A 27,737-nucleotide genomic window follows, 5' to 3' on the forward strand; every position below is an offset into this window, starting at 1 on the left:
CATGTTGTGTGTATTTGTCCATTCAGAACCGAAAGAGAGCTCAATTCAGTACTTGTGCGCTGTAAGAGGTAGCTGTGCCTGTGTATGGCTGCGAACTTCGGGTGTGTGCGCACAGAAAACCGTACCAAATAGAGGCCTGGTCTTCTCTCGTCCTTTTATGCTTCTGAGCTCCTACTCTCGTCCTTTGGTCTTTGGTCTACTTGCCACACTACCACACACGCAGGACATCAGTTCTGACTGGATCTCTTCCCAAATCGTCCCTCCCTAACATTTTCGTCTAGATTTTATTTGTTGACGAAAATGTCAATAAATTATCATAGTTTTTGTCATTCAAAACTGATTTTTATTTAGTTATCGTTCGATCTCGCTTTCGTCTGTGAAAAAATGTTGTTGATGAAATTAACACTGCAGGCCAGTGAGTGGCAATGTCACTTTGTAAAGAAACAAATCCGTGTTTTTGTAGTTTACACAGAGACTGTAGCGGTATCATTTTCAAAAACAAAGACCCCCAAAACAGCGTTGTATGTAAACTGTACGATGATGACATCTATTGAATCCTGTGGTGTGTGGTGGTGTTTTAAAATGAGGCGGCAAAGTCCTCACATTTTTTAATATACATTAAAGGGGGGGTGAAACACTCATTTTCAGTCAATCTCATGTCAATCTTGAGTACCTATAGAGTAGTATTGCATCTTTCATATCTCCGAAAAGTCTTTAGTTTTATTATATTTATAAAAGAAAGATACGCTGTACTGACTCTTTCCGAAAAAAGCAGAGCGGCTGGGGGCGTATCGTTCGGATGGAGCTAAAGAATGACGAGCGCGTGCAGCTATTGCGTTGAGCTATGCATTTTTACATAGAAAAACAATGGAATCGATAGCTAACAACACAAATACATTTGAAGCATTTTTACTCACCGCCTGCTATCAACACACGACTGTGAACCTTATTCGCTGGGATTGCTCCATCTTTCAGCATTAAGCGAGCTACAAATCCAGAGTTGAACTGTACCTTGTTTATAAACCATCATCGCCGAAATTCAGGGAACAAACAAACACTTGCACAACTCCGTTGCTGCTCCGGAAAAACATGATTGTCTTGCCATGACAACCAAAAACACACATCTTTGGTGACATTATTGATTTCGTGAAGTCCTGTGACTGCAGCGCAGCCGGCTTCCCTAAAGTTTTTGCTCTCTCGCGCTAGTCGCGCACGCGCCGGCCCGCCTGCCCGCCCCCGAAACTTATGAGAAACCGGAAGGAGTATTTTTGGCACAGAAATACTCCATCAAACGTCCAACTTTTTTTGTTGTTTTTTTACTTTTTCCATGTTTAGGATGGGAATCCAAGTCTTTAACAGTGTAAAAAGCTCAGTATGCATGAAACAGCATTTCACCCCCCCCCCCCCTTTAAATTTAGGTCCCTTTTAAACTTAATTTTCCTGGTTAAATAAGCATTACATAAAAAGAGGGACCAAATACAGTTCTATTTTGTATTTTTACACTAAGTAATGTTCTATTTATTAAAACCAAGTATAGATTTTATTTAAGTTAGTATTTTTACGCATTTTTACATTTATTCCAAAATAATAACTAAAGGCAGTAACAATTTAAACCAATATATATTATAGCTTTTCTTTTAAATGGTCAACTTATTTTCAGCAGTCATCAAGCTTGTACACACTGGTCACAGACACAAAGATGTACCTTTAATTTACCCAAGTTGATTGCTCACTGATTGCTTCCCATTAACGCAATCATTGGCTGGTCTGAAAAAGTAGGCAGTCTTAGCGCTTTAACTTAGCGCTGCCTTATAGGCAATGACTCTGCAGGCAGCGTTTGCGTATGAAGGCACCTCACGAAACTGATTTAGGACAGACTTCTGAGGCAGCGTAACAGTTTGATGATCTACAGCACAATAGAGCAAGCTTTGGTGATAACTAAACAAATATTTATTTACTATAGTAGTCATTTTTTGTTAGAAAAGATATCAGAATTGGAAAATATTGGTCAAAAACGTACATTTACAACTGACCAGCAACCACAACTTTCAGATGCCATATTTCTTTTTCTAACTGTCACCAAATGGAACGCACAGGATTTTGGGATTTCATGTTGCATTTTTATTGGCTAGTCAGTAGACGTAGGTCCTAGCAGCAAACTGCATACTGCATATTGTGGTGATCATGCTAAATTTCTCACACTGTCAGAAAATTATAGCAGGCTATCTTTGGTCGAAAGACCATGACAACGGCCATCTTTGAACCTCTCACTGTATGACGTAGGACCACCGTTTAGGAGCTACGACCACAGATCGTAAACGATTGGTAATTTTTCGTATTGGACAGCACAAAATTGTACAATGTGTACTGGGCATTAGACGAAGCGAGATGACACCAATGTAATTTAAACAATAACTGTGAACATATCAACAGGGAATATTGTTGATGAAAAAAGACGAGGGTATAAAGTAGTTTAAAAATAAAAAACTTTACCAAAGTCCTGCTTTTTGTCGAATAAAAAGAGGATACAAAATATTACAGACTGTTTTTAACAAGTTTTCTATTAAAAATTATACATTTTCCCAGTGTTTTTTTTAATACAATCTTGCAACCATGTGTACGCGGGCTCTCTCTCTACACTGTGGAAGCGCTTGCCGATGATCTGTAAATAAAGAAAACAAGTAAGCTGGAGTTCTGCAATCTCCAATAGACTAAAAACGACACTAAAATTCCCAGACATTTAGTCAACTAAAACTTGACTAAACAAAAACAACAAATATGAAGAAGAAAAAAAAACCTAGAAAGTTTATTTGACACAGGACTTAAAAGAAATAGCTGACAAAATTAACACTACACTGAAAAGAGTAATTATTTCCATCCATCCAATCTTAATGCTCCTGAAACTCTCAGAAATGCCTTATTTTTGTGGGAGATTATGGAGTCAAATTGCAAGGTGCAAAAACTACTTGAACAAAGATCCTGATCTCATTTTCTCATCTTTAAAATCCATTTTCCAAAGCCTCTCATATCAGACTCATTGTCACAGTTGCATCTCTTTCATGTGGTCCTTGAAATCAGCGTGTGACCTTTGAAAATGGGGGGATTAAAGGATTCATAACCTTACTGACTGAGGCATTAAAGGCGGGGAAATCTCCTGCACACCCCCTTTTCTGGAAGCACACCTGCCTTATCTCACCATCGGCCGTTATGTGTCTGGATAATTTTTCGATCATAATAAACATGCTCTTTTCTTTTTCTACATAATGAAGTAATGGCCAAACCCACTGAGTCTTGCAGCTTTGATTGACAGGTAGCAAAATGCAGAAAGACTGTAGTATATTAAACACAAGCGTGGTGTTTGGCTACAAGAACTGTAACCCAACACAGTGGTTTGTCTTGGCTTGCAATCAAAGAGTTGGCTGGTAGGTAGAGTGTTGGTGCAAGACAAAGGGAGCATTGTTGCAGCCCAGAGCTCTTTCCCACTCAGGCTTACAGGAGCTTTTAGGTGAAGAGAGAAGCTTTGGTTGCCAGTCACCTGGAAGGAAGCACAGGCTGTAGGAAGGATCTGATGTTGGTTGGAATAAGTCTATGAGTCTCGAGCTGAAATCTAGCTCCTATGGATCCATGTCTACTGCTTAAGATAGTATTTCATTTCCTGGTTGGCTATCTGTGTTTTTTGGTATGGGTCAGCATGGTTTAATAGAACGCTTCTGGTATTCTTGCTAATGGAAATCCTTTTTTTTTTTTTAACAATCAAACCATTTTTTTAGCTGTAAATTTATAGTGACGTCCTGATATTAATTTACTTTTAACTTATTTTTTTTCACAGAAAGATATAAACTCTCACCGCTGTCCATATCATTGGCATAGATGGTAATGAATAAAACAGCATGCAATGGGAGTCCCGACATCACGACATATGGTAGCCGACACTTACACTAAACCCGACAGGGCACAAGGATACAAAGTGCTTCCATATGGCTCTTGGATATAGCCATGCGCTCTTAATATTTTCATTTAAACCCGAGTGATATACCACAGCCACAATTCAAAAGAGAAAACTATGAAACCTTGGGCAAAAGAACAAGCAAACAAGTACCTGGCACTTTCTTTGCAACATTATCTAGCTAACATTTTGTATGCATTTATTAAATGTATAAAAATATATTATGTATTTTAATAAAAATGTATTTATTATTAGTAGTAGAAGTATTAGTCTTATATTGTATAGTATATTATTATGTTATAGAAGTATAGTATTATATTATAAAACAATTCATTATTTATCGACTTTAATATATTGGCCAAATTTTTATCAGGCCGATTATGATACAATTAAAAATGAACCTATATCGACCGATATAAGTATTGGGACACTGCTCCAAATCTTTTAATTCAGGTGTTCCAATCACTTCCATGGCTAAAGGTGTACAAAATCAAGTACTTAGGCATGCAGACTGCTTATACAAACATTTCCAGTCACTCTCAAGAGCTCAGTGAATTCAAGCGTGGTACCGTGATAGGTTGCCACCTGTGCAATAAGTTAATTTCCTCACTACTAAATATTCTACAATCAAATACTGTGATATTATAACAAAGGTGAAGCAATTGGGAACAACAGCAACTCCGCCACAAAGTTTTGTGTTCCAGGGTCACATATATTAAAATTGGAAACTTATTTTAAATTGTAATATGTGGTAGGCCATGTAAAATCACAGAGAGGGGGGGGTCAGCGCATGCTGAGGCACACAGTGTGCAAAAGTCGCCAACTTTCTGCAGAAATAATAGCTATAGAACTCCAAACTTTGTGTGGCCTTCAGATTAGCTCAAGAACAGTGCGTAGAGAGCTTCATGGAATGGGTTTCCATGACAGAGCAGCTGCATCCAAGCCTTACATCACCAAGTGCAATGCAAAGCGTCAGATGCAGTGGTGTAAAGAACGCTGGATTCTCGAGCAGTGGAGACGTGTTCTCTGGAGTGACGAATCACGCTTCTCTGTCTGGCAATCCGATGGACGAGTCTGGGTTTGGCAGTTGCCAGGAGAACGGTACTTGTCTGACTGCATTGTGCCAAGTGTAAAGTTTGGTGGAGGGGGATTATGGTGTGGGGTTGTTTTTCAGGGGTTGCACTTGACCCTTTAGTTCTAGTGAAAGGAACTCTTAATGCTTCAGCATACCAAGACATTTTGGACAATTTCATGCTCCCAACTTTGCGGGAGCAGTTTGGGATTGGCCCCTTCCTATTCCAATTAGACATGTGCCGGTAAACGGTAATACGATATACCGCAATAATGAATATGCACAATATTGTTATCGTGGGCACTTCAAAATACCGTGAATAATTATTTATTACGAATTATTCCGATTTTTAGAATGAATTTTAAGAATACTTTACCCATCAACCGTTTAAAATGAAAAACAGGTCAAAGAGGAACGCGCACTGATGTAAATAGACCGTGCATGAGCCGAGCACATGGCGGAATGAGGAGACACGCTGAAGTGCACATTCATTCTTTGACAGCAGAGGGCGCTGACGGAACAGCAGAAATGCAGCCGTTTCCCCAGTAATCACATAACCTAATACATAATACTTAAAGACTTAAGGCTATTCATTTTCAAACTTGCATTTTATATTTTAATCTGGACTAAATTACATGCCCTAGATATTGTTTGAATATGTTCTGACTGTTGTTCAATCACACACTCTACAAGGCTCCAGTATTTAACATTAGTTCCTTCATTAACAAACTGACAATGAAAAATACTTCTAAAGCTTGTATTAATCTTAGTTAAATGTACATTTCAGCATACCTGTTGTTCTTTATAATTCTTTTGCACTTAAATCTGTTTTAAATATTTGTTTACTTTATACATTTTTGTGTATTGCTTTATTGTATTTAAATGTTTGGTTCTTTTGTTATAAGAAAGTGATTTAACCTGTTATAGTATGACAACACTTTTTTTGCAACTTATTTCAATATCGTGATAATACCGTATACCGTGATAAAAGCTTCAGCAATTAATCGCAACATGAAAATTTGATACCGGCACATGCCTAATTCCAATATGACTGCGCACCAGTGCACAAAGCAAGGTCCATAAACACATGGATGAGCGAGTTTGGTGTGGAGGAACTTGACTGGCCTGCACAGAGTCCTGAACTCAACCCAATAGAACACCTTTTGGATGAATTCGAGCGGAGACCCATAAACACACTCCTAAACATTGTGGAAAGCCTTCCCAGAAGGGTGGGCCAACTCTATATTAGTTCATCTATATTATCTATCTATAAAAAAATAAATAGCAAATTATGATTATTATGATTTCATTCAGACCATAGACTGTAAATAAAAGATAGACAGAGCTTTTTTCCCCCCTTTCAACTGTAGAAATTAAGCCAAATATCCTAGAAACAGTGTTTCTGTGCAGTAGTGATTCTGAGGTGGAGTCACGGTATCAAGGTTCCGCCCAAAACTCTTGCAGACTCAATCGCAGGCACAGCTGTCAATCATGACGTTATACCCCGTTTTTATAGCATCAAATAACTAAAACCAAACTCTTTCGAAAAACCCTTGAACAAATGTCTGCGTGATAAGAACCTGCCTAATGACAGAAACCATCTTTGGAAAAAACATTATTTGAAGTATAATTTGATTTTGTTTCTCGCTCATTTACATGGAGAGGGCGGGTTTTATGACCTATACTGCAGCCAGACACAATTATGCACCAAAGATGAAGACTTTTGTGTGCAGTGTCAGCATTTCTAAGTGGCACCTGTCAGTTGTCATCCATCATAATCTGACGCTTTATCAGCCTCTCAGTGAAAGGTCACCCGGATCAGTAAAGCAATGGCCCTTTTCGTGTGAAGGCCAGAAGGGATCATCTAATTCTTGGCAGCTGTGCTGCGGATCTGCAGGTTCATGGATCTCTGGCCCGCTGAGCATGTGTGCCCTGTTTGGGGCAGTCTGACAGAACGGCTCCAGACTTCAGCATGTGAGGCTCTATTGACGTTCAGCAGAGCAGAGCTAAGAAGTGACGGAGCATCTCTCTAATTTTTCACCGTTGTGAATTAACGAGCCAGAAATAACCATGCTTTGTTTACTATTCCTCAAGTTTTGGAAAGTTTTTTTTCCCTCACATGACAAAATCACAATCTTTTTCTTAAAAGAGTCAGCTTAAAATATCTTAATATCTTCTTAATACACTATGGAAATGATCTGTAATGGCATTTATTGAAACTATGCTTCAAAAATGACCACAATTTTCTTACCTTAAACATACAAATATTTGAACACACGACCGTACTCATTTACACATCAATGAGCTTAGGAGAAAAATATTTTGGAAAGTTTACCAGATCTCGTACAATTTCAGTGTGTATCACCTGCTGCTCTGCATTTCCTTTTGAAGAATCCCAAGGAATCGGCAATATTACAACAATGGTTCTGATTATTTCGATCTGATCTTAACACTTTGGCTGGCACATTTAGGAGAATGTTTGAGTTGTATGTTTTTATAAATTTGTCATAATATAGGTTTTGCAAAGACAGTTTTTAATGATTTTGAGTTTTTTTGTTTAAATGACAGGTGGGTGATGCAATTAAAAAAAGTACAGTTTGTCACCAAAAATAAATTTTGACTTCTAGATATTTTTTTTTCCCCTTTATGGCATTTTTTTTAAAAGTCTGGAGCCAAATCATTATCTTATTATCTTATTATAGTTAATTCCCCAGAAAGTATGTGATTGTCCAGTTGGAGATTATAGAGTCCTGTGAAAAAAATATCAAACAGTCTTTTCTCACACATTATTAGCAAAATTATCAGTTTTCTGTAAGTTTTAAACTAAGTGTGTTTTAGAATCTCAAATGCTTACTAATGAACTATAATTTCACTTCCAGCAAGTACTCTGCATGTTTGCGAGCTTTAGTTGTGATGATGCACATATTCTTGCAGTTTGGAGCTTTAGTTGTGGTAAAATGTATTAATTTGTTAGCAAACTAGTGGTTGGAGGATGCAGCATATACACATTTTCTGTGTTATATTCTTATTTTCAATGTCTGCGCTCTGCAGCTTATGCCATGTGTTTGGCCACCACTTGACTCATCAACTCCATCATTAATATTTATTATGGAACTCTGTCGTTCAATTATTCAGTCTCCTTTCTAAAAAACATAGGTAGACGTTACATTTGAGTCAGAGGGAGACCTGGAAAACGAATATTCTTAACTATCCTCCTTGAAATGTGATATCATATGATTATTATACACCGCCTCTGCTTTAACAATTTGCTTCAAGACCTTGAAAACATTTGCCCTCTCCACGCAACACTGAGATTATACTGCTTGATTATAAAACTCTGAACCGTGCGTAAAAGTCAAAATCAGTAGAGAGTGGAGCTCGAGGAACAGTATTTCCACTCCTGCAAAGCGCGAGGAGCCACTCTGCATCCGTTTTGGAAAAACAGATCAAAAACGACCTACTCACAAGAAGTTTTTGGACTGCGACAGCATGCTGGTGGAGGGGCGAGGGTTAAATGTTGAAGTCTCGATTCATGAGAAAGATTGGTCGGTGGCCAGTCACTTTGTGTGCTTTCTTTATGAAAAGTAAATCATCCAGAGCTCCCCGGGTTTCGCTTATTTGAATTGTCTGAATGAGCGACAATCGCTGGCTGGTCTGGAGAGCCGTGAGTGACGACAAAGTCTTTCCCCCACTCCTCAGACATTAAATGTGTGCGTCAAGTCTAGTCCAGCACTTCATCACCAATCCCTCTCTCTCGTCTGATTTGTGAAATGACGGTCTCTTCCCTGCTGGCGGGCCGAGAAGGTTTGGTGAATGGCTGTCATTGTGTTGGCTGAGGGGGGATGTCTGTGCCCTCTGGCTGATGAGGCCGCAAGACAGTGGGCACACTTTGGCTCCTCTTCAAAGAGCTCACTCATTAATAAACTCTCATCCCCTCCTCCTTTTATCACAAGGACACTTTATCACACTGTTCTTTTCTTTTCTTGAGTTAACAAATACCTTTTTATCTCGCTCTGCTGTCTAACAAGGGCATATCTCACAGCTCTGCTATTTTAAACAGCCCATCACACTTCAGCACAGTGCTGTTTATTAATAACTGTGCTATTTTAGTCAAATTGCCTAATTTTCTTAATGCCAGGATCCCAATTACTTTGTACAAATGGCTTTCTGTGGATTGTTTGGCTGTTGTTTTGTGACTTTCACTCGATTCTGTACATTGGCACTACTTTTTTTACTTGATGCACAAAAGAATTTTCATCGTTTGCATTCTACTTTTCTTGAATATAAATTCCGTTTGGTGCCTTAGGCCAAAAAACATACTCTACATAAGTACATGAACACAAACACTACACAAGCTTGATTTCACAACGCTGTTTTCTACTACCATGGCAGAGCTACAGTTTTAAAAGAATCTTGTTGAGAAAGTTGGTTAAAATTAGATGGTGTCTACCTGAATAATAACACCTCTCATGTGATATCGTCACAACCATTGTCACTTTGCTTATTAAACGAATGTGGTGGAGATGGACTCCACCTGAAGAACAAAAGGATATTCTGAGGAATTTGTTGTGCCCCGAGGAGTAAATTAGCAGGTGTTCCGCTCTCTTTGCATTTTTCTCAGCTTTCTCCACTCTTACTGGCAATCTGGCTGAGAGGCCCATTGTGTTGCTGTTGCCTAGGATATGCCTCTCTTGTTTGGTAAATGGTTGCATGTCCAGGCAGGCAAAATTATCACTTAGTTGGAGGTATTTCCCCATATGGCCTTCTCATTTCCGACCAAGGGTCAATGTAGGTCTCTAATAGATAACTCTTCACCCTTGTGGAATCTTCACGTCTTCTCTTGTTTTCTTGCTGAAATGTACGTTTGTCTGTTCCGACACAATGGACGCTATTAAAGGAACACTAAAAATTTATAGTTGCCCTACTGCTCAAATGCACTTTAATTGTACAGAAAGGAAAAATCATTTTAGTCATGTTTCTGAAGCCTATCCATGACTAGTCAGGACAGACCCAGCACATTGTGGTAAAATGAATTGACTAGTTGTGCAAGTTATCAGAGCTCAAAAAAAGGACAAAAACCCAACATAATAGTGGTCAGAGTTGTAGACTATATTCCAGATCTTCTAAAGCCATACGAGAGATTTGTGTGAGAGACCACAATCGAAGTCGCCCTCCACCCTAGCCAGGTTTGAAGTCAATGAACTGTTAAGCACGTGAACCAACCGAGATGACCTGACCTGTACTCTAACTCTGTCACCTTATTGGTCCTATGAACTAACAAAACATGTGCAGGAAATGAGAATGTCAGCCTTAACCAAGAACGAGGGCTTTGCAATCTTTTGGCTACCAAGATCTCCAGCAGTGGGATGCTGTTGAGTGGCTCCAACCACTGAAGGTGATGCACTCTTTTCAGGATTGGGGACCTAAAGAGGAGAACAAACGAATACCAATTCCCCTTTACCTGAGCTTCCAAACACTAGAAGAGATCCTCTACAAGGTCAGCCCCTTTAAAACGTCCGCAATGCTGCATGCTTGTCCCTTGAGAGCATAGAAACTAGGAACCTGGCGTTTGGGGACCCGAGGTTCAACAGGAGTAACAGAAGAGAGCTGCCGGAGAGAATGTTTGTCAGCTGAGAGGAGCAGATGGATGGAACAAAGGCAGTCATTGTTATGGACTTGAATGGCTCACGTGTTTCTGGGCTGGAGGCCCAGGCTCTGCAGCTTACCTGTGCTTTGTAGCCATGTAAGAACCTGGCATCAAACCTTAGCTGTCAAGTCCTATGAAAATATTATTATACCCCAATAGAAGATGCTGTCTTGGGAGCCGTCAGAAGATTTGGTTCTCTAGAAGGCAGCTTTGGGTGGGGGCAGTGTTTGCACATGGAAGCAACTTCCTCTCATCGAGTCAAGCTTGGCAGTTTATCAATGAGGACCTCACACCTTGGAAGTGTGTCTGCCTGGGCCTGTCCTTATCAGCTGTCCTGTGACATCTGCCTCTGTTGTCTGAACAAGAGCATTGGCTATGAGATCCTTTTTTGGGGGGGGTTAGATTACCTCAGGTGTAAGACCAGTTCAAACAAATTTGATTATCACTTGCTCGGTTGGACATCAGTGACAGTGTTTTGTTTTGTTTTGTTTTTTTCTTTTTTCTTCTTCTGTAAGCTACCATGGAGCAGGAGACAGCATGTCTTCTTGTAGTAGTTGCTCCATTTTGGATTCAAACCTTCAATCCTCATGGAGCAACTAGAGGTAAAGTGCCTTGCTCAATGGCAAATTTTAGTTAAAGGGGTGGTAAAACATATTCTTTTGAAGGCTTGATTGTGTTTGTGGGGTGCACTGTAACGTGTTCATGCTTCGTTTTTAAAAAAAAATCATTATTTTTCATATATTTGACCTTTATTCTACACTGCTCTGTCCCTCCTTGTAAAACGGTCTGATGGTTTCCGGGTTCTATAAGGCCAGTCCCTCAAAAATACGCGATGGGCTCAGATTGGTTAGCTGGCCCAGTGTGTTGTGATTCGCTAACCGCAGTGCACGTTTATCGGAAACTACACGCCCTTTACCGGTAGACTGTGCTTTGGTCAGTATTAGAAACAATGGCGTCAATAAAACCATACCAATCTGAGCCCGAATCAGACCCAGAACATTTTAGTGAAGATGATCGAGCAGAACCTGTTCAACCTGTTCAGTCCTCAAGAGTAAAAACTGCGGATCTATAGTGATCGCTACTGAATGGCACTTTTGTATTTTTAGAACGATTATAGCAGAATATCTGTGGCAAGAACTATTAACCCAAAACGAACACTAAACACTGGCTTTACTAGTAGCCAAATCACACACAGAACCATGTTTAGCATGTATGTAGATAAATAATACATAAAAGCTCTAATCAAAGAATCATTTACACTAATGCCAAGTTCGCTGTTGAGATTTTAACGTTAGTGTTTGTAACGTTAAGTGTTTGTCGGATAACGTTAAGTATGAATGAGCATTTAACAGACTGGTTTGCAGAACAGCGTTGTCATCTGTTTACTTCCTTGCTACAACGAACAATTAACCTATTACAGGGAAACACCTCGATGAAAAATAAATCAGACTTACAGGTTGTGGCCCGTAAACAGCTTCTGTTTTTAAATCCATCTTTCAGGACAACCCGTGGTGCAAATCCTGCATTGATTGAACTTGCGAGGATTGTGGAAGTTTTCCTCCGTGAAATGTGCAGCGGGAGCCCCGCACATCGTGCATCCACACATTGGCAGTGTTTGTCTCGCGCAGCTCACGTTGTGCAAATCCGGCATTGAACTCACGAAGATTGTGGAAGTTTTCTTCCGTGAAATGTGCAGCGGGAGCCCCGTGCGCGTCGTGCATTCACGCACTGGCAGTGTTTGTCTCGCGCAGCTGACGTTGTGCAAATCCGGCATTGAACTCGCGAAGATTGTGGATGTTTTCCTCCGTGAAATGTGTAGCGGGAGGCGCGCCCATCGTGCATGATTCACACTGGCAGTGTTTGTCTCGCTGAACCACTCATGAATTGCAACGGACGAATATTGTCCATTATGTCACACACAAGTCTTCTCCTCCGACCCTGTCTGTCTCGTGCTTTATGATGGGCAGCATATATCTGAGACCTGTTCCCCTCTGTCTCAAACACACATGCATATAACATGCTGTATGTTAAACGCCCATCCCCAGACCTGCAATCCGGATGAAAATAACAGTGTTTCGTTGGCATTGCAGCAACACCACTCCTGCCTATACCACTATACCACAACAACAGCGATACAAAATGGCCTCGCCCCCCCTTATTTAATATTCACGGAGGAGGGGTTTATGTAAATATTGAGGCTGGTGATGTCAGCAACTCTGGAGGAATGTCTGTAGTCGCCTACTGGCCGTTTGCTGTAGTCCTTAGAAATTGATTTCTTTAAAAGCAAATATGTCCCTTTGCTTTAAACTTTGAACGTTGTAACTTTGCAGATGTTGTTTATGCTCAAGCAGCAACATTACACGAGAGCTAAAGTTAGAATAGTGAAATCGTGGTTTACCACCCCTTTAATTGATTGCCCATGTGTGGTATGATTTTATTTGTATTATTTTATATATATGCCTAAATCTTTTAAAGCAAAAGTTTACTCAACTAAAGTTTATTCTTCTGTGCAACAAAATAGGAGATGTTTAGCAGAATGTTCATGCTGTGACATCAGACATCATTCACTGATGGTCTTCCCCACAACATATCTCATTAGCACTATTCAAAGTGGCACATTGTGTGCGGTTACAAGACATTGGGTGTGTCTCAGTCAGCTTCCTAGGTCATGAATCAGTATATCATGTACATCAATGGTAAGGACATCAATGGTACAATGCACTGGTAAGGAAAGTAAGGGCGCTGGCTCACTAAACATTGGACCACTTGGACACTATTTCCGGCGACATGACAATGTCCTCATTGTACAATGTAACTACTGGTATTAATGAACAACAGTAGAACTGTAGCGATGTATGTTTATGCTAAAATGTAATGGTTTGTATTTTAAAACACATACATCGCGTGTCATTTTGTAGTGCGTTGGCTCAAGTGATTTTATGTTTAACGCTTTACAACTTCTGAACATAGTGCACATCGATGTTCCTTGGTCTTCACAGTGCATTGTGGGACTTTTTATGGAGTGAACATTTCAGTGCACTGGTAGGATTTTGAGATTGAGACAGCCCTTAAAATAGCCTGATCAGTGCCCTGACTACTGAACTAGGGAGCTTATTGAGATGCACTCATTGTCAAGCCTACTCATCGTGGTTGAACTTGATTTGAACCATAGTTCGATTCCACCATCTCGGAAAAAAAGAAAACTTTTCTTAACTTCTATTAATTACTTATTTTCTAACTTTAAGAACGTTCTGAATCTTTTGTATTCACAAAAGCATGTCTTCAGGATTTGTTCTTGCTCTAAAAACAAAACTTTTCTTTTCTTAATGTTCTTAAAAATCATCTTAAATAACCTCTTACATTTTAGAATAACCTCTAACTTGTAATGTTTAATGAATTTATTGGATTTCAAATACTAAGCATTACAATAAAACAGCTGTAAATGATGCATATTACTATTACTAGATATGTGCATGAGTACATGATTATGCTGAATTCTAAATTCAGTAACAACTCAAATTGGTCAAAAGTGACAAACCTCGTTTCAATATCGATAAAATAGTTCTTAGAATTTATCTTAGGAAATTTCGTAACTTCTTTCTTAAGAAGATTTTCGTGAAGGCTGCCCCAGATCTTTTTTTGGTCATTATATTATTTGCCCCCAAACTTTAACTTTAGCATTGGAGCTTGGTAAGGTCAGAATAAGCAGTGATAATTTACTTAGCCGCGTTGTTTGCAGAACTTCAGTGTCACTTGCCATTAATTGGATGATCATCAACAGTAGTTTACTTCCACAAATTGAGCCAAATTGCTTTCATACTAATTTTGAACCGCTCTGGAGTCGACATGAATTGATATTCCCCATTTTTCAAGCGGACTTGTGTGCGGTACTTTGATGCCGCATGTTTCTGTTGCCAGTTTAAGAGCACAGATTAGGTCCACAGCCATGCTAAAGACCATAATAAGAGCTCACTGTTGGCGTTCTCTAGGGTTGAGGTGTATCGGTTCAGCCACAACATCCCTTCTTGAGGTGCCAGAACCCTGGACTGTCTGGACACCGTGCTGAACTCTTGATCTAACAAGGCGCCACACGATTTATTAGAGATTTTTATACTTCTAATGCACATATTTGTTTCTGACACATGTTGGAACACTATGCCTGAGATAATTGTTGGTTTTATTCCTGTTTTATGTGAACACACACAGTCCCCTTGTTAATTGTGGAATGAGAAGCTTAATCAGTTGGAAACCCCGGAGCTAAGAAGATGTTCTGCGGATTGTATTTCCATATCAACCATTTCAAATAAATACATATTAATAAAGAATGAAGACCAACACCCTGCAGACATTCAAAAATCTTCTTGTTTTTTTCCTTCTTGATTATAGTTACGATCCTAAAATTCGCTCTTGCAAAATCTCATGGATATCGCAACACAGTTGGATTTGTGACAGCATGTCAACAAAAAAACTTAAAGAAAGGCTTATGGAAGTTTTTGCACACATTTGCACCTAACAAGAAAGAAAAAAATCATGAGTTCATGAGCTTGTTGCTCAGTATTGCTCTTTTCTAGTTGTGCACACCAGACTAATAGTTGCTCTTTTTTTTTATTTAAATATTTTGTATCTGTGATGTGTTGGCTACTCTCTAGGGCTTTTTGTCGTAGACTTAAAACATTTTTAAATTTCAATTTGTTCTTGAGAACATTTGGTCTTTTGAGTATATTTAAGATTTGGTAAGTTTCCATGTCACGTCAACTTGTTAAAATGTTTTATTTATTATTTGAATGATTTATCTCAGATAGCAGGAAAATATATTCAATTGCTATGCATAAAAAAAAAAACATTGTGCTACATGTTTTTCCTTCCGTAACATGTTTTTCCCTTCTGCATTTTGCAAGACTTATTGGAAAAGTGTTCCTTCCAAGACTGGAAATTAATTCCAGCTCTCGGTTGAATGTCTTCCCACAGTGATGAATTGCGAAAAGAAGCTCGCCAGCTGAAGAAAGAATTACTCGCAATCAAACAGCGAAAAGAAGATGGTGTGAAGAAAGAAGAGGATGTCACTGAGGGTGAGTGTCAGTGCCACAAAATCACAGCTGTTTGTCTTTTTATTGACATCATTTGAAAAAGCTCTGTAAAAATGTTTTGTACTATTTTAACAGTGAAAGCGTAATTTATTTCTCACACATGGTGTAATGAAAGCATTTCAACCTCTCCTAAAATCAAGTCAGCATGTACTGAGGTCCTCCAAACAGCTGAATTGTTCAGTTTTGGAGGTTTGTTTTTGTACATCAGCCCTTGCTTTTTTTATATATATATAAAAAAATCTGAAGCTGCTGTGTTTATGCGTGTTTTGAAAGCCTGAATGTTGGCTGTGAGCGAGCGTGTGGATAACATTAAATGTTTGGCATTGCTAGCTGTTATTTAGTCTATTTTTTTTGGACATGCCTAGTTGATTGCTTACCTTTTGTGAGCATTTTGAAGAGAGCAATGAAACTTTTTTTCAGTCATCATTCGGTAATCATTTACTCAACCCTGTATCGTTCCAAATCTGTGTAATGTTTGGATTACAAAAGGAGATTTTTTTTACAGAATGTTCTATAAATGGGCCCATTTACATCATTCCAAGGTGTTGATTGGACTGCTGTTTACTTATGTTTCTCATAGCTATTTGATCAGTAAAAACACCATAACACAATTACTTAGTACCATAACTTGGTAACAAAATTACTAAGTTTAAATATCCCCAATGAAAGCAGCAGTGTCCAGGGGCTGTCGAGCTCTAAAAATGGTAAAATTCCCAATGAAATGGTCAATGTGAATTGTGCATAATATTTGTATTTTTATTTTGAAGCCAAACAATACCTTTTGTGTGAGGAGCGGACAAGATTTAAGTTATCCCCCAAAATTGTCAAAATTATCATTTTAAAACCTTTTATTATCTAAACATGAAAATAACCAAACCATATTTCATCCCAAAATCAAAAGGAAAAAATGTATAATTACAAAAAAAATGATTTGGATTAAAGAAATGTTCAATAAATACATTAAAATTAGGTATTTATACATCATGGTAGTATGATTTTTATACTGTTTAATTCATAGTGCTTTAAAATATTAAAAGATATCTGGATTACATTTATTACTTTAGTACAGTAAAACAATTGTGTTGTTGTTATGAGAATCATTGACTATTTTGAATGTCATTACATTCTTTGTAGCTATGAAAATGTGGTGGAAATTAATTGTTTATCATAAAAAATCAATAATCTAATAAAAGAAAAATGAATATAATCACAATGCAAAAATTGAAGTGAAATGTGACCTGAACACATTTTTGTGTGACTCACTCATTTACTGGTGCGAATGTAGCAAATCTAATGGAACTCTCAAACTCATTTGAAGGAACAGTGTGAGTCGTCAAGACTTTTCTGGGTCAAGTTATTACATTAAATTTGAACTAAGTCTAGTTTCTAATATTGTCTTGTTTGCAAGGTCAAGTCTTTCTGTAGTCTGACAAGATTCCTTTCTAATATTTATCATAACCATATAAATGTGATTTTATGTGAATGTGATTTATTTTTTATTTTTTTTGGTGTTGGGGAAAGTTACTTTTAAAAGTAACTCATTACAATATTGCATTACTCCCTAAAAAGTAACTAATCACTTTACCCAATTACTTTTTATGGAAAGTAATGTTACGTTGTACCTTTTGCGTTACATTTTCTCATCTTGGCTAGGCTTGCTTATTTGTTTTTATTAATAAACAAAATGCAAGTTCACGCCTGTACTGTAGAGCGTGCTGCTCAAACAAACCTTTCAGCTGTGCTGCCATTCTAGAACGCAGAAGAACAGGCCACAGGGGAAGAAAGTTCAACACCTTCTTCAGTAATAAAAACAAAGAAATGGAACGCAATGCTTGCTCACATTTAGTCTGGTACTACAAGCATCATGTTCACACAGCGCACACAACGCCTCTACACTTACTTCCTCTTTCTCTCAACTTGGGGACAGGAGAGCTGTCAGTCGATAAATGACAAAACTAAGTATCTTCCGTTACTTATTTGAAAAAAAAACCCTGATATTTTGTGTACATTTAAAAGTAATGCGTTACTTTACTAGTTACTTGAAAAAAGTAATCTGCTTATGTAACTCGCATTACTTGTAATGCATTATCCCCAACACTGCCTTTTTTACTCAATCTCCTTCATTTCTACAAACTTGATAAGTTGTGGACAAAAGTTATTCGAAGTTTCTTCTCTTTACCAAAGAAGACCTTATCCTCACAGGACATGGAGATTGAATTTGTTTTCTCTTAGAGGGTCCATTCAATCTAACAACCATTGGTAAAGAGACTAAGAACATTTAATTTCACTGCTCAAAGTGCACACAAAGCTCACACAGACAAGGTCGGAGCCTTTTCTGTTTGTCATATCCAGAAAGCACTCCTGGCTCTTGGTTTTTCGCTGTACTTCCTGTGAGGATTACTGCATGCTTGAGATTTGCGCAGGCAAACCTTTGACCTCGGCAGAGCTTTGCAATGGCCCTGTTGTATATCACTGTCTTCACGTTGTGTGCTCTCAGGGGGCAAAGGTGTGTCCCTTCACCCTTGTCGTTGTCAGTGTCTTTTTAACGTTTGGCCTGGAATGTGCTATTTACACTTAGCAGCCATTTCATGTTTGAGGCCTACTTGCTTTAGCAAGCAAGACAGTATTTATTATAAAAAGAATTACAAAGAGCTGTCTTGGAGAGTTTGTGTGATGGGATGTTCCAGTGAATTAGGAATGAATTTCAATCGTGGTTTTTGTTTCACCAGTAAAACTAAATACACCCTGGTAATCATTAGTTTAAGCAGAACTTGTCATATGTAAAAAATCTAGTTTGTTCAATAGCACATGCAAATGTACAATAGAAGAACTTAAACCTTCTCTCATTGGCTCTTCATTTGGCGCTATGACAGTTTCTTGACAAAACGCTTAAACAGTCACTTGTGCCAGTACGGTGTTGACATTATCCACATTTTTGTGGGTAATGTGGAGTGACCAGCCTTTGCTTATGCAATAGATTTTAAAAGAAATAAATGAAAAAGTAAGTGTTACAAATCGTAATGCTGACAGACGTATATTATATTTTTAAGACTGTCAGTTTTGTTTCGAAGGGCTTTCGTAATGACTGTGAAAGACAAATTTGACCAAACTGTTGAAGACACGTGAAATTCCCAAGTCACGTTTGAAAAATATGCAGATATTTATGTATTGATTTAATTATTTACGAGAAGAAATTAGTGAAAGATTAGTGGCAGAAATGCATGTCTGTCCTCAGCGACCCATTTGTCAGTCTGTCAAAGGTACGTTTTGGGGCTGTTCACAGACACATTTTTGTGTCTTTCTATGCTATAGATTTTAACTGTTTGTCTATGTAAATATACTATACATGCCATGCTTTTAAAAAGCTGTGTCAAAGTTTAAAACCATTAAAAACTTTTAAAATAGTACTTTGTGCTTGAAATTGCTCTGATGGAAAGAGAAATCCTTTTAAATCCTTAAAAATATGAATATAATAATAGTATTTCCTTAATTTATAATTATTCTTTCTGCTGCTACTGCTGCTACTACTACTACAACTTCCAACTAATTATATATACATTTATATAATAAACATTTAGGAATAATTTAATATAATTAAATGTTAGTTTTTAAATTGTAGTTCTTATTTAAAACAAAAAATGTGAAAGTAATAGAAGTAAAAGTGGTATAATTAATAAATAAACTCAATATAATTTGAACTTCTATATATTAAACCTTATTAAAGCTATTCTATTTCTATAATATTTTTTAAAAATATTTTTATTTAATTAAACATTTATTTATCACTGCTCTATTAAAAAAATACACATGAATGCATTTTTCCTGCATACGTTTTAGTTGTTCTGTTTTATGTTATATATTCTGTTGTTATATATATTAGAACAGAACAATATATATTATATTACACTTATATTTCTAGAATAATAAACTTTTTTTAAATTGTTCGTTTGAACGTTAATTTATGACTACTCCATTAAAAACAAAGTAATAGTAAAAATAATTCATGTGAATGTATTTTAAGGCTCTTCCTGCATAATTTTTCTGCAACATAGTTGTTCTGTTTTATTCATTCTTAACTAAATGCAAGAATAATAATTCCAAACCGTGTCTAAACCGGAACTTCAATCATTGCATTTTATACTAGATTCACCAATGTTCTGCTTCCATCTCTATGTCAATATCCAGAAGTTGGCTCTCTTGCCATCTAGTCATCTGGTCCCACCCCCTAATCTCAATGTTTGGGTTTGAGTCCGGTTCTCTAATGTTCATATGTCCACAGAGGCTACTTCCAGCTTTGTATTCAGCCCCAAAAGCAAACACATTCCTCCCCTCTCTCTAATAACAGCAACCCGCTCTCTTGGCATCTGGTATCTTATTTTAGGAAGAAGCCAATTGTCTCCTCCGCAATTCACCAAGCAAACTAGAAGACATTTGTACCTTTTTGAATTATTATTTTCGACAGGCATCACTTTAGTTTTCAAGACATAAATTATAGCATGTTCGTCTAGTCTGGTTTTCTCTTTCTTGGCATGGCTGTCATTTGTAAGAGCCAAAAATAAGAGAGACATGCTAAAAACACTGTCCGTTTTCTACCCACCCTAAATGATGTGGCAACATTCTTTCTACTACTCTGAGTTATTTATACAGGTTATGCCTGTGTGCATAGGGTGTTTTATTTCAATGGAGCCTTGTCAGTCAAACACGTTGATGTGTAAGAGAAATTGTCCGAGCATAATCTTATAAAAAGACACATAAGCAAATTATTTTCTATCAAAGCATTTTAATGCATTAATTTCGCCACCAATAGATTTGCCACCAATAAGAGTCAGCGATTTCTGAAGGATCATGTGTAGATCACTGTAGACTGGAGTAATGATGCTGAAAATTCAGCTTTGATCACTGGAATAAATTACATTTTAATTACATTTTGTAATTTAATCATATTTTGCACAGCAGCATACAAAACTGTCAAATTTTTGACTAGGTCCTCAAAAGAGTTGTCAGTGTATTCAAGCTTAACCAACAGAATTTGTGGCATAATGTTAATTTTCCTCTCTTTTTGTGTGGAAAACCCCCCAGAAATGTGGGTTTCAGTGAGGCGCTTAAAATGGAAATGAATGGGACCAATCCATAAGCATAACTTACTGTTTTAATAGTATTGCCACAAGACAAACCGTATGTGTTAACTAGTTTTTAGTGTGCCAAAAAATTGCTTACTAACATTTTCGTTGTGAAGTTCTATCCAGTTTTACATGCCACCATGACAATGCAATGTTAAAATCTTAAAACAAATGTACAAATGATTGAAAAAGCTTTTACAGCTCAAATAATGCAAAAAGTTTCATCAGAAGAATTAGTGGTTTTATAAAATTATAAACGTCTCTTTTCCCACAATGCCCCAAATTTAGCCCCATTGTCGGAAGTGTCTTCTCATAATCTTCAAGCATTTTTAAAGAAAAGAAGGGGTATGAGTGCTAAAATTAATACTAATAGTAAGTTAGAAAACATTTATTGTATTGCGACCAGTCTAGAGGGACCTTCAAGTTTAGACTTTGACAGAGGCTGACTTTGGATATACTAAGGTTGAGAAACACTGCTTTCATAAAAATGTAGGCTACCAAAAATAATTGCAAATGCTGATTGCCAAATGATCTCTTGCATGCTATATTTACTAATTCCATTATGTGTGTTTCTTCTGATTAAGTTCAAACCTTTAGCATTGAATTATAAAGTGTAATTCTCAGCAGAAACTTGCATCCTCCCTTGCTGGGCTGCTGAAGATGCTGGCGTTGACTGATAGACCAAAGTAAGCTTCTAATTCATCCCCTCGTTCTTGACCAGCAAAAGGGAAATAATCCACCTCCCAAATGATGAGGTGTTTGTCGTCCCCATCAACCCCCTGTGGCCTGTTGCTTGATTTGTAGCTCTTTTTGGCCCGAGTGACAGGAGAGGGATGGAATGTTGTTAGAATAGCCGTCAAACTCAAAGACAGTACTTAGCAACACCAGCTGGAGTAGATGGAGTGTGCTGCTGTTGTAGGCCCTAAGGGTGCCATCATTCAGCAATCCTGCAAGTCGCGGTCTGCAGCTGGGCCGAAGCGCGAGCGTTGAGCAAGCAGAGTGGAAGGCATCACTTTTTGCTCACATAAATCATGAAGAAAAGGGTTGTTACCAGCGCTGACTTTTCGGAAAGGTGATTTCAATCACGGTTCTGAATTTGTGGCATTCATGTGTTGAATACCTCTGTAAATGAGTAAATGCATGGTTCGAATAGCTAATGACAGCCATTCTGTTCAAATAACCTGTTTCACTCAAACTTTAGTTACTCAATTAAGTTCCACTCTACCTGAACATTACACCTCAGGTAAGTCCGGCCCAGTGCATACAGAAATGTTTTCTGCTGAAGGATGATGTTTGTCTGTCAGGCATATGAATTGGATCCAGTTCAAGCTGTGTTGAGGAGTTCTATCGGGTTCTCACTTACTGATAAAGTGGATCTTGCCTAAAGTCAAATGAAACATTTGTTATTCAACTATTCTAGGGATTAAATCTGTAGTTATTCAAGAACTTTACAATAATTTAGCTTTTGTCTTGACTTAAAAGGATAGTTTACCCAAAAATTTTAATTCTGTCATTAATTACACTCATTAATTGTCGTTCCAAACCCTAGAATGAACCCCATTGGTTCTTTGGAAGCTCAAACGTGCTGCGTAACACAATAATTAACCTCATTGGTTTTTGCAGAAGCTCAAACGTGCTGCGTAACACTAGAATTAACCTCATTGGTTCTTGCAGAAGCTCAAACGTGCTGCGTAACACGAGATTAACCTCATTAGTTCTTGCAGAAGCTCAAACGTGCTGCGCAACACGAGAATTAACCTCATTGGTTCTTGCAGAAGCTCAAACGTGCTGCGCAACACGAGAATTAACCTCATTTGTTCTTGCACAAGCTCAAACGTGCTGCGTTACACGAGAATGAACCTCATTAGTTCTTGCTGAAGCTCAAACGTGCTGTGTAACATGAGAATGAACCTTATTGGTTCTTGCGGAAGCTGAAACATGCTGCGGAACACAAGAATGAACCTCATTGGTTCTCGCATGTCAAGCGAACATGCTTGAGCTTCCATTTATCACAAATGATCAGTTGATCAATGTTTAAATGGGAATAAAAGCCTAAATTAAATCTGTTCATCATACAAAGCAATTAAGTCTCCAGAAAATTTGGACTAAACCGCTCAATTCATATGGATTAGTTTTATTATCTAACTTTTTGAAAAAAAAGTGCTAATTGCTTAGACTGTTAATGGAGGGACAGAAATCTCTCAGATTTCATCAAAAAGATCTTCATTTGTGTTCAGAAGATAAATGAAAGTGAAACTAAACGAAAATTTTTGGGTGAACTATCTCTTTAAGGGGTTGTTTTAGAGTCATGCTTTTAAAAACCGCAATTAATTACCTTCACTAAATGACAGGTAAGAAATACTGGTAAAAAATTCAGTTTATCTTTTTTGTTTGGAGGGGAAAAGTAAAAGAAAAAGAAAAGAAAAAAAGTTGTTTGTTTTGGAGGCTGGGTGTTATATTTGGAAAAAATGTTACAATCTTATTATTATCAATGTTAAAAATTGTTGTGCTGCTACATATTTTTTTGTATATTTTTTTCAGGAGACTTTGATAAACGGCATTTATTTGAAATAGAAATCTTTTGTAACATTATAAATAACTGTCACTTCTTTGCTAAAAGTATATTTAAAAAAATCCAGAAAAAAAATCACACCCTCAAGCATTTGAGCGGTAGTGTATATATAGTATAATATAATATAACAGTCCTTACAAAGAAACATTAAAACTATTGCAGCAATATTTTTTTCTGATTTATATGGCTGTATGCACAGCATACTCAAAGAATGTCAAAGTTCTTGTACTTTGTTTTAATACTTGTTTATTTCAATCCTATCAAAGCTGTATCTTTCACTGTTTAAACTACAGCCATGATAAACATGCCTTTCAGCCCATATTGGCAGCCCTGTTTTTTTTATAGATTTGAAAAGAGGTAGAGTGTTCGGTTTTCTACACAGTTAATGTGTTTTAATAGTCTTTGGCTCATTACTTTCTTTCTGTCTTTCTAGTTTTCTATTAGCTCATGCCACAGACTAAACATTTTCAAACACAGTCAGTGGCTCTCAGACTAACGCATGGCACGCTCTCAGTTGCTGAAAAACAAATTTCCAGCCTCTTTCCAATGCGGTTTTCGCTGCACCATAAATACGAAGAATAAACAAGCGTTCCATTTGTGAGTGGAAAAAGATTTTTCGTTACATGACAGCGCTAACATGAAATAAATCACCCAAATGTTGGAGGCTCCGTCTGATGTAGTTTGTTCCCCTTGAGCTTGTTGTGGAGAAGCATTCAGTCATAGTTGCCATGAGGGCAGGTGTAGTCGAAAGAAGCACTGTACCCGCCGGGCAATCTGTGACATCAGTGCCAGCCGTCTGAGTGGGGGAATTTGCAGTGGCACATTAATGCCTGTAGACACAAGTGTCAACAGTCCAGCTTTGATGTTATTGACTTTTCCAATTCCTGCAAACCTAGCGTGGAATTTATAGAACATACTTTATTTTTAGGCACTTCTCAAATTGGTGGGTATGATTAGGAGAGAATTTGAAATGGCCATTACATTCTTTATCCTCTTGCAGGGTTCAGGTCCCCAGAGCTTAAAACTTGGTTCCACGTCCGCATGAGCGCGAAGGTGTGCATGGCAAAAATGACGTCATCGCGGTGTGGGCACTCGTGCACATTGAGCGTGCCTGACCCCATTTTGCGCCGATTCTGGTTGAGCAGATGTGTCTGTACCGGCATCTTCTTACAGGCACCCAGTTTGCACTTTTCTAAATGTGTTGCTTACATTTACAAAATGAGTCTACAATAGCAGAAATGAGCCTTTTTATTAAAAATAAAAGTCCACGTTTAATAAAACATTTTCAAGACATTAAATGTTTAAAGGGGTGGGGGGTGGGGGGGTCTAATGCTATTTCATGCATTCTGACTTATTTACACTGTTAAAGAGGTGGATTCTCATGCTAAACATGACCAAAAGAAAAAATTAAATAAAAACTAGTTGGACGTATGACGGAGTATTTCTGAGCCAAATACACTCCTTCAGGATTCAAATAAGTTTTGGAAAAAAAAATTTTCGAGTATGTCCCTGTATGACTTCACAAAGGGCGTAATTGCTTGTTTGGGCACTTCTCCTGGATGAGCGCGCGCGCGCACCTCAACCAGAGCGAGAACAAGAGCGCGTCCATCAACAAGCTTCTTCGGTTACGGTAGCCGCCAGCAGCACTGTCATTTTGTTTTTAGACCACAAAATCAACAATGTCACTAAAGAAGTGTGTTTTTGGTTGTGAGGGAAAGATAACCTTGTTCAGCTTCCCAAATAACCCAGCGTTACAGAAACGGTGGATGCAGTTTGTTTTTCTGGAGCAGCATCGGGGTTCTGCAAGTGTGTTTGTTTGGTCCCGGTCATGAGTCAAAACCGCAGGCGGTGAGTGAAACTGTATCAAATGTCTGTGTTTTGTTGGCAATCGGCACATAAGTGTAAACAACACGAACGTGTAGTGAATCGAAAGTTTTCCAGAGATCATGCCATGATCTATGTCGTGTGTGTGCTCGTGTCTCTTTAGCTCCGCCCACTGCACGAGCTCGGCTGTTTTCGTAAAAAATCAGTTCAGCGTACAGTATCTGTTTTTTTTAAATATAATAAAACTAATGACTCTTCTGAGATATGAAGGATGAAATACTACTCTATAGGTACTCAAGATTAACAGGAGACCTTTTATGTACCTTTTAAGGAAAATTTGAAAATATTTAAGAGATTGTTTAATCTAATTTTATACGCATGTTCTCATATACATATACACTGTAATTAGGGATGAAACGATTACCGGTTTCACGATAAACCACGATAAAATTTAGTGACGGTTAGTAATATCGTATAAAATTTAATTATCATTAAAACCGTGTGTGATTATCACGATTGTGAAAACTCGCGGTAAATCTTGTCCAGTCAGCGTCAATCTGTTGCGCGCACCGCTGTTTTTTGAATGAGAAGAAATGGCAGAAGGCAGTGACAGCGCAGGGAGATTTTTCAGACTTCTAAAAGGACCAAATCTGAGGCGTTGTCATATTTTGGCTTTAACAAAAGTCCTGAGGGAAACTTAATCGAAGATGGTCACCCTGTCTGCAGAACATGCCAGAAGAAAGTCACTGTAATAGGGGGGACACTTCAAAACTACGAACACAAGGCAAGTGGACATTGACCTCAATACCAAAACTACGTCTGGGAAATAATAACGTGAAGCGAACGAACAAATTCAGACAAGACTAGGGTGACATTTAAGGGATAATAATCAGGGCTTGACATTAACAACGGCCATTTGCGGGTGTAACGTTATTTCGGCTGCACACTAGTCACTCTGGCTGTTGAACTTATAATAGTCTTCTCAAAAGCCATCTGTTGCTCATTATAACCACTCACACGTGTTTCTATTGAGTTTATGAATGCGATATCTCATAATCAGAGGCGTTCAGATTAGCCAGAGTTTCGTTCAGAGCACGCGCCGCGCTCACTTGCTGAAATCTGCACTCAAAGCAGAGATAAACGCGCGATGTACGCAGGAGATTCACTCATCATACAGCGATTGACTGTTTTTGTTCTATTTCAGCAGCGAAAATGGTTTAAAAAAAAAAACACAGCAGAACCACAGCGCATCTGATATGACTGGCATAATGCTGGCGAATTTAGGGACCGTCTCTAAAGTTACATACAACATTGGTAACGTTATACACGTTTCAAACTTCACTAGCATTTGAAGAGAATCACAGTCATAAAACTGACTGTAAAGTGTTCATCTAGGTGTCAGGTATGATGCACACATTTTGATATTTAATAAAATAAACTGTCAAATCATATGGAAATATGGATATGCATTATTTCGCTAGGATACTGTTTGGGCTTTTACACAAAATATGCTAGATTTAAATGCATCATTGCTTAACACTGATGAGAATATTGCTTGAGAATATATTTACAGAGATAATATTAGAGATTATATTTACGACAAATGATTATTATTTATGCGTTGCTATTGACGACGGCCATTATAAGGAAGGAAACCTCACTGAATAGAATCTAGCTTAAAAAAAAGTGCATAGAGCTGCTTGATTTATTTGTTGTTTGTTGATTTTCAAATATAAAACTTGTTGAAATGTTTTGTGTGTGCATCTGTACTTTTTGAACACTTTCATCTCATTTGAACAAAACCGTGATAATATTGATAACCGTGATAATTTGGGTCACTATAATCATGATGTTAAATTTCCATACCGTTTCATCCCTAACTGTAATTGCCAAAAGTTTTAGGACGCCTGCCTTTACATGCACATGAACTTTAATGACATCACATTCTTAATCAGTAGGGTTTCATATTGAGTTGGCCCACCCTTTGCAGCTATAACAGTTTGAACTTTTCTGGGAAGGCTTTCTACAAGGTTTAGAAATTTTTGACAATTCTTCTAAAGTACATTTGTGAGGTCAGGCACTGATGTTGGATAAGAAGTCCTGGCTCGCAGTTTCCGCTCTAATTCATCCCAAAGCTGTTCTATCTGGTTGAGGTCAACACTCTGAGCCAGTCAAGTTCCTCCACACCAAACTGCCTCTTCCATGTCTTTATGGACCTTGCTTTGTGCACTGGCGCGCAGTCATGTTTGAACAGGAAGGGGCCATCCCCAAACTGCTCCCACAAAGTTAGGAGCATGAAATTGTCCAAAATGTCTTGGTATGCTTTGAGCATTGAGTTCCTTTCACTGGAACTAAGGGGTCAAGCCCAACCCCTGGAAAACAACCCCACACCGTAATCCCCCCTCCACCAATTTTTACACTTTGTAAAAGGCAGTCAGGCAAGTGCCGTTCTCCAGGCAACCGCCAAAC

At 38.0% G+C, this 27,737-nt stretch overlaps 1 protein-coding gene across 1 annotated transcript in view; it reads left to right on the forward strand.

Annotated features, from left to right (window-relative positions):
• Positions 1 to 27,737, forward strand: part of cwc27 (CWC27 spliceosome associated cyclophilin) — a 54,007-nt gene that overhangs the window by 13,151 nt on the left and 13,119 nt on the right. The window contains exon 11 of the mRNA XM_079804543.1: positions 15,634 to 15,734. Coding sequence (XP_079660669.1) covers positions 15,634 to 15,734 — 101 coding nt within the window. The remainder of the gene's footprint in view (positions 1 to 15,633; positions 15,735 to 27,737) is intronic.

This window comes from Gobio gobio (assembly GCF_949357685.1).
Source record: "Gobio gobio genome assembly, chromosome: 22".
In the NCBI taxonomy this organism is placed as follows: Eukaryota; Metazoa; Chordata; class Actinopteri; order Cypriniformes; family Gobionidae; genus Gobio; species Gobio gobio.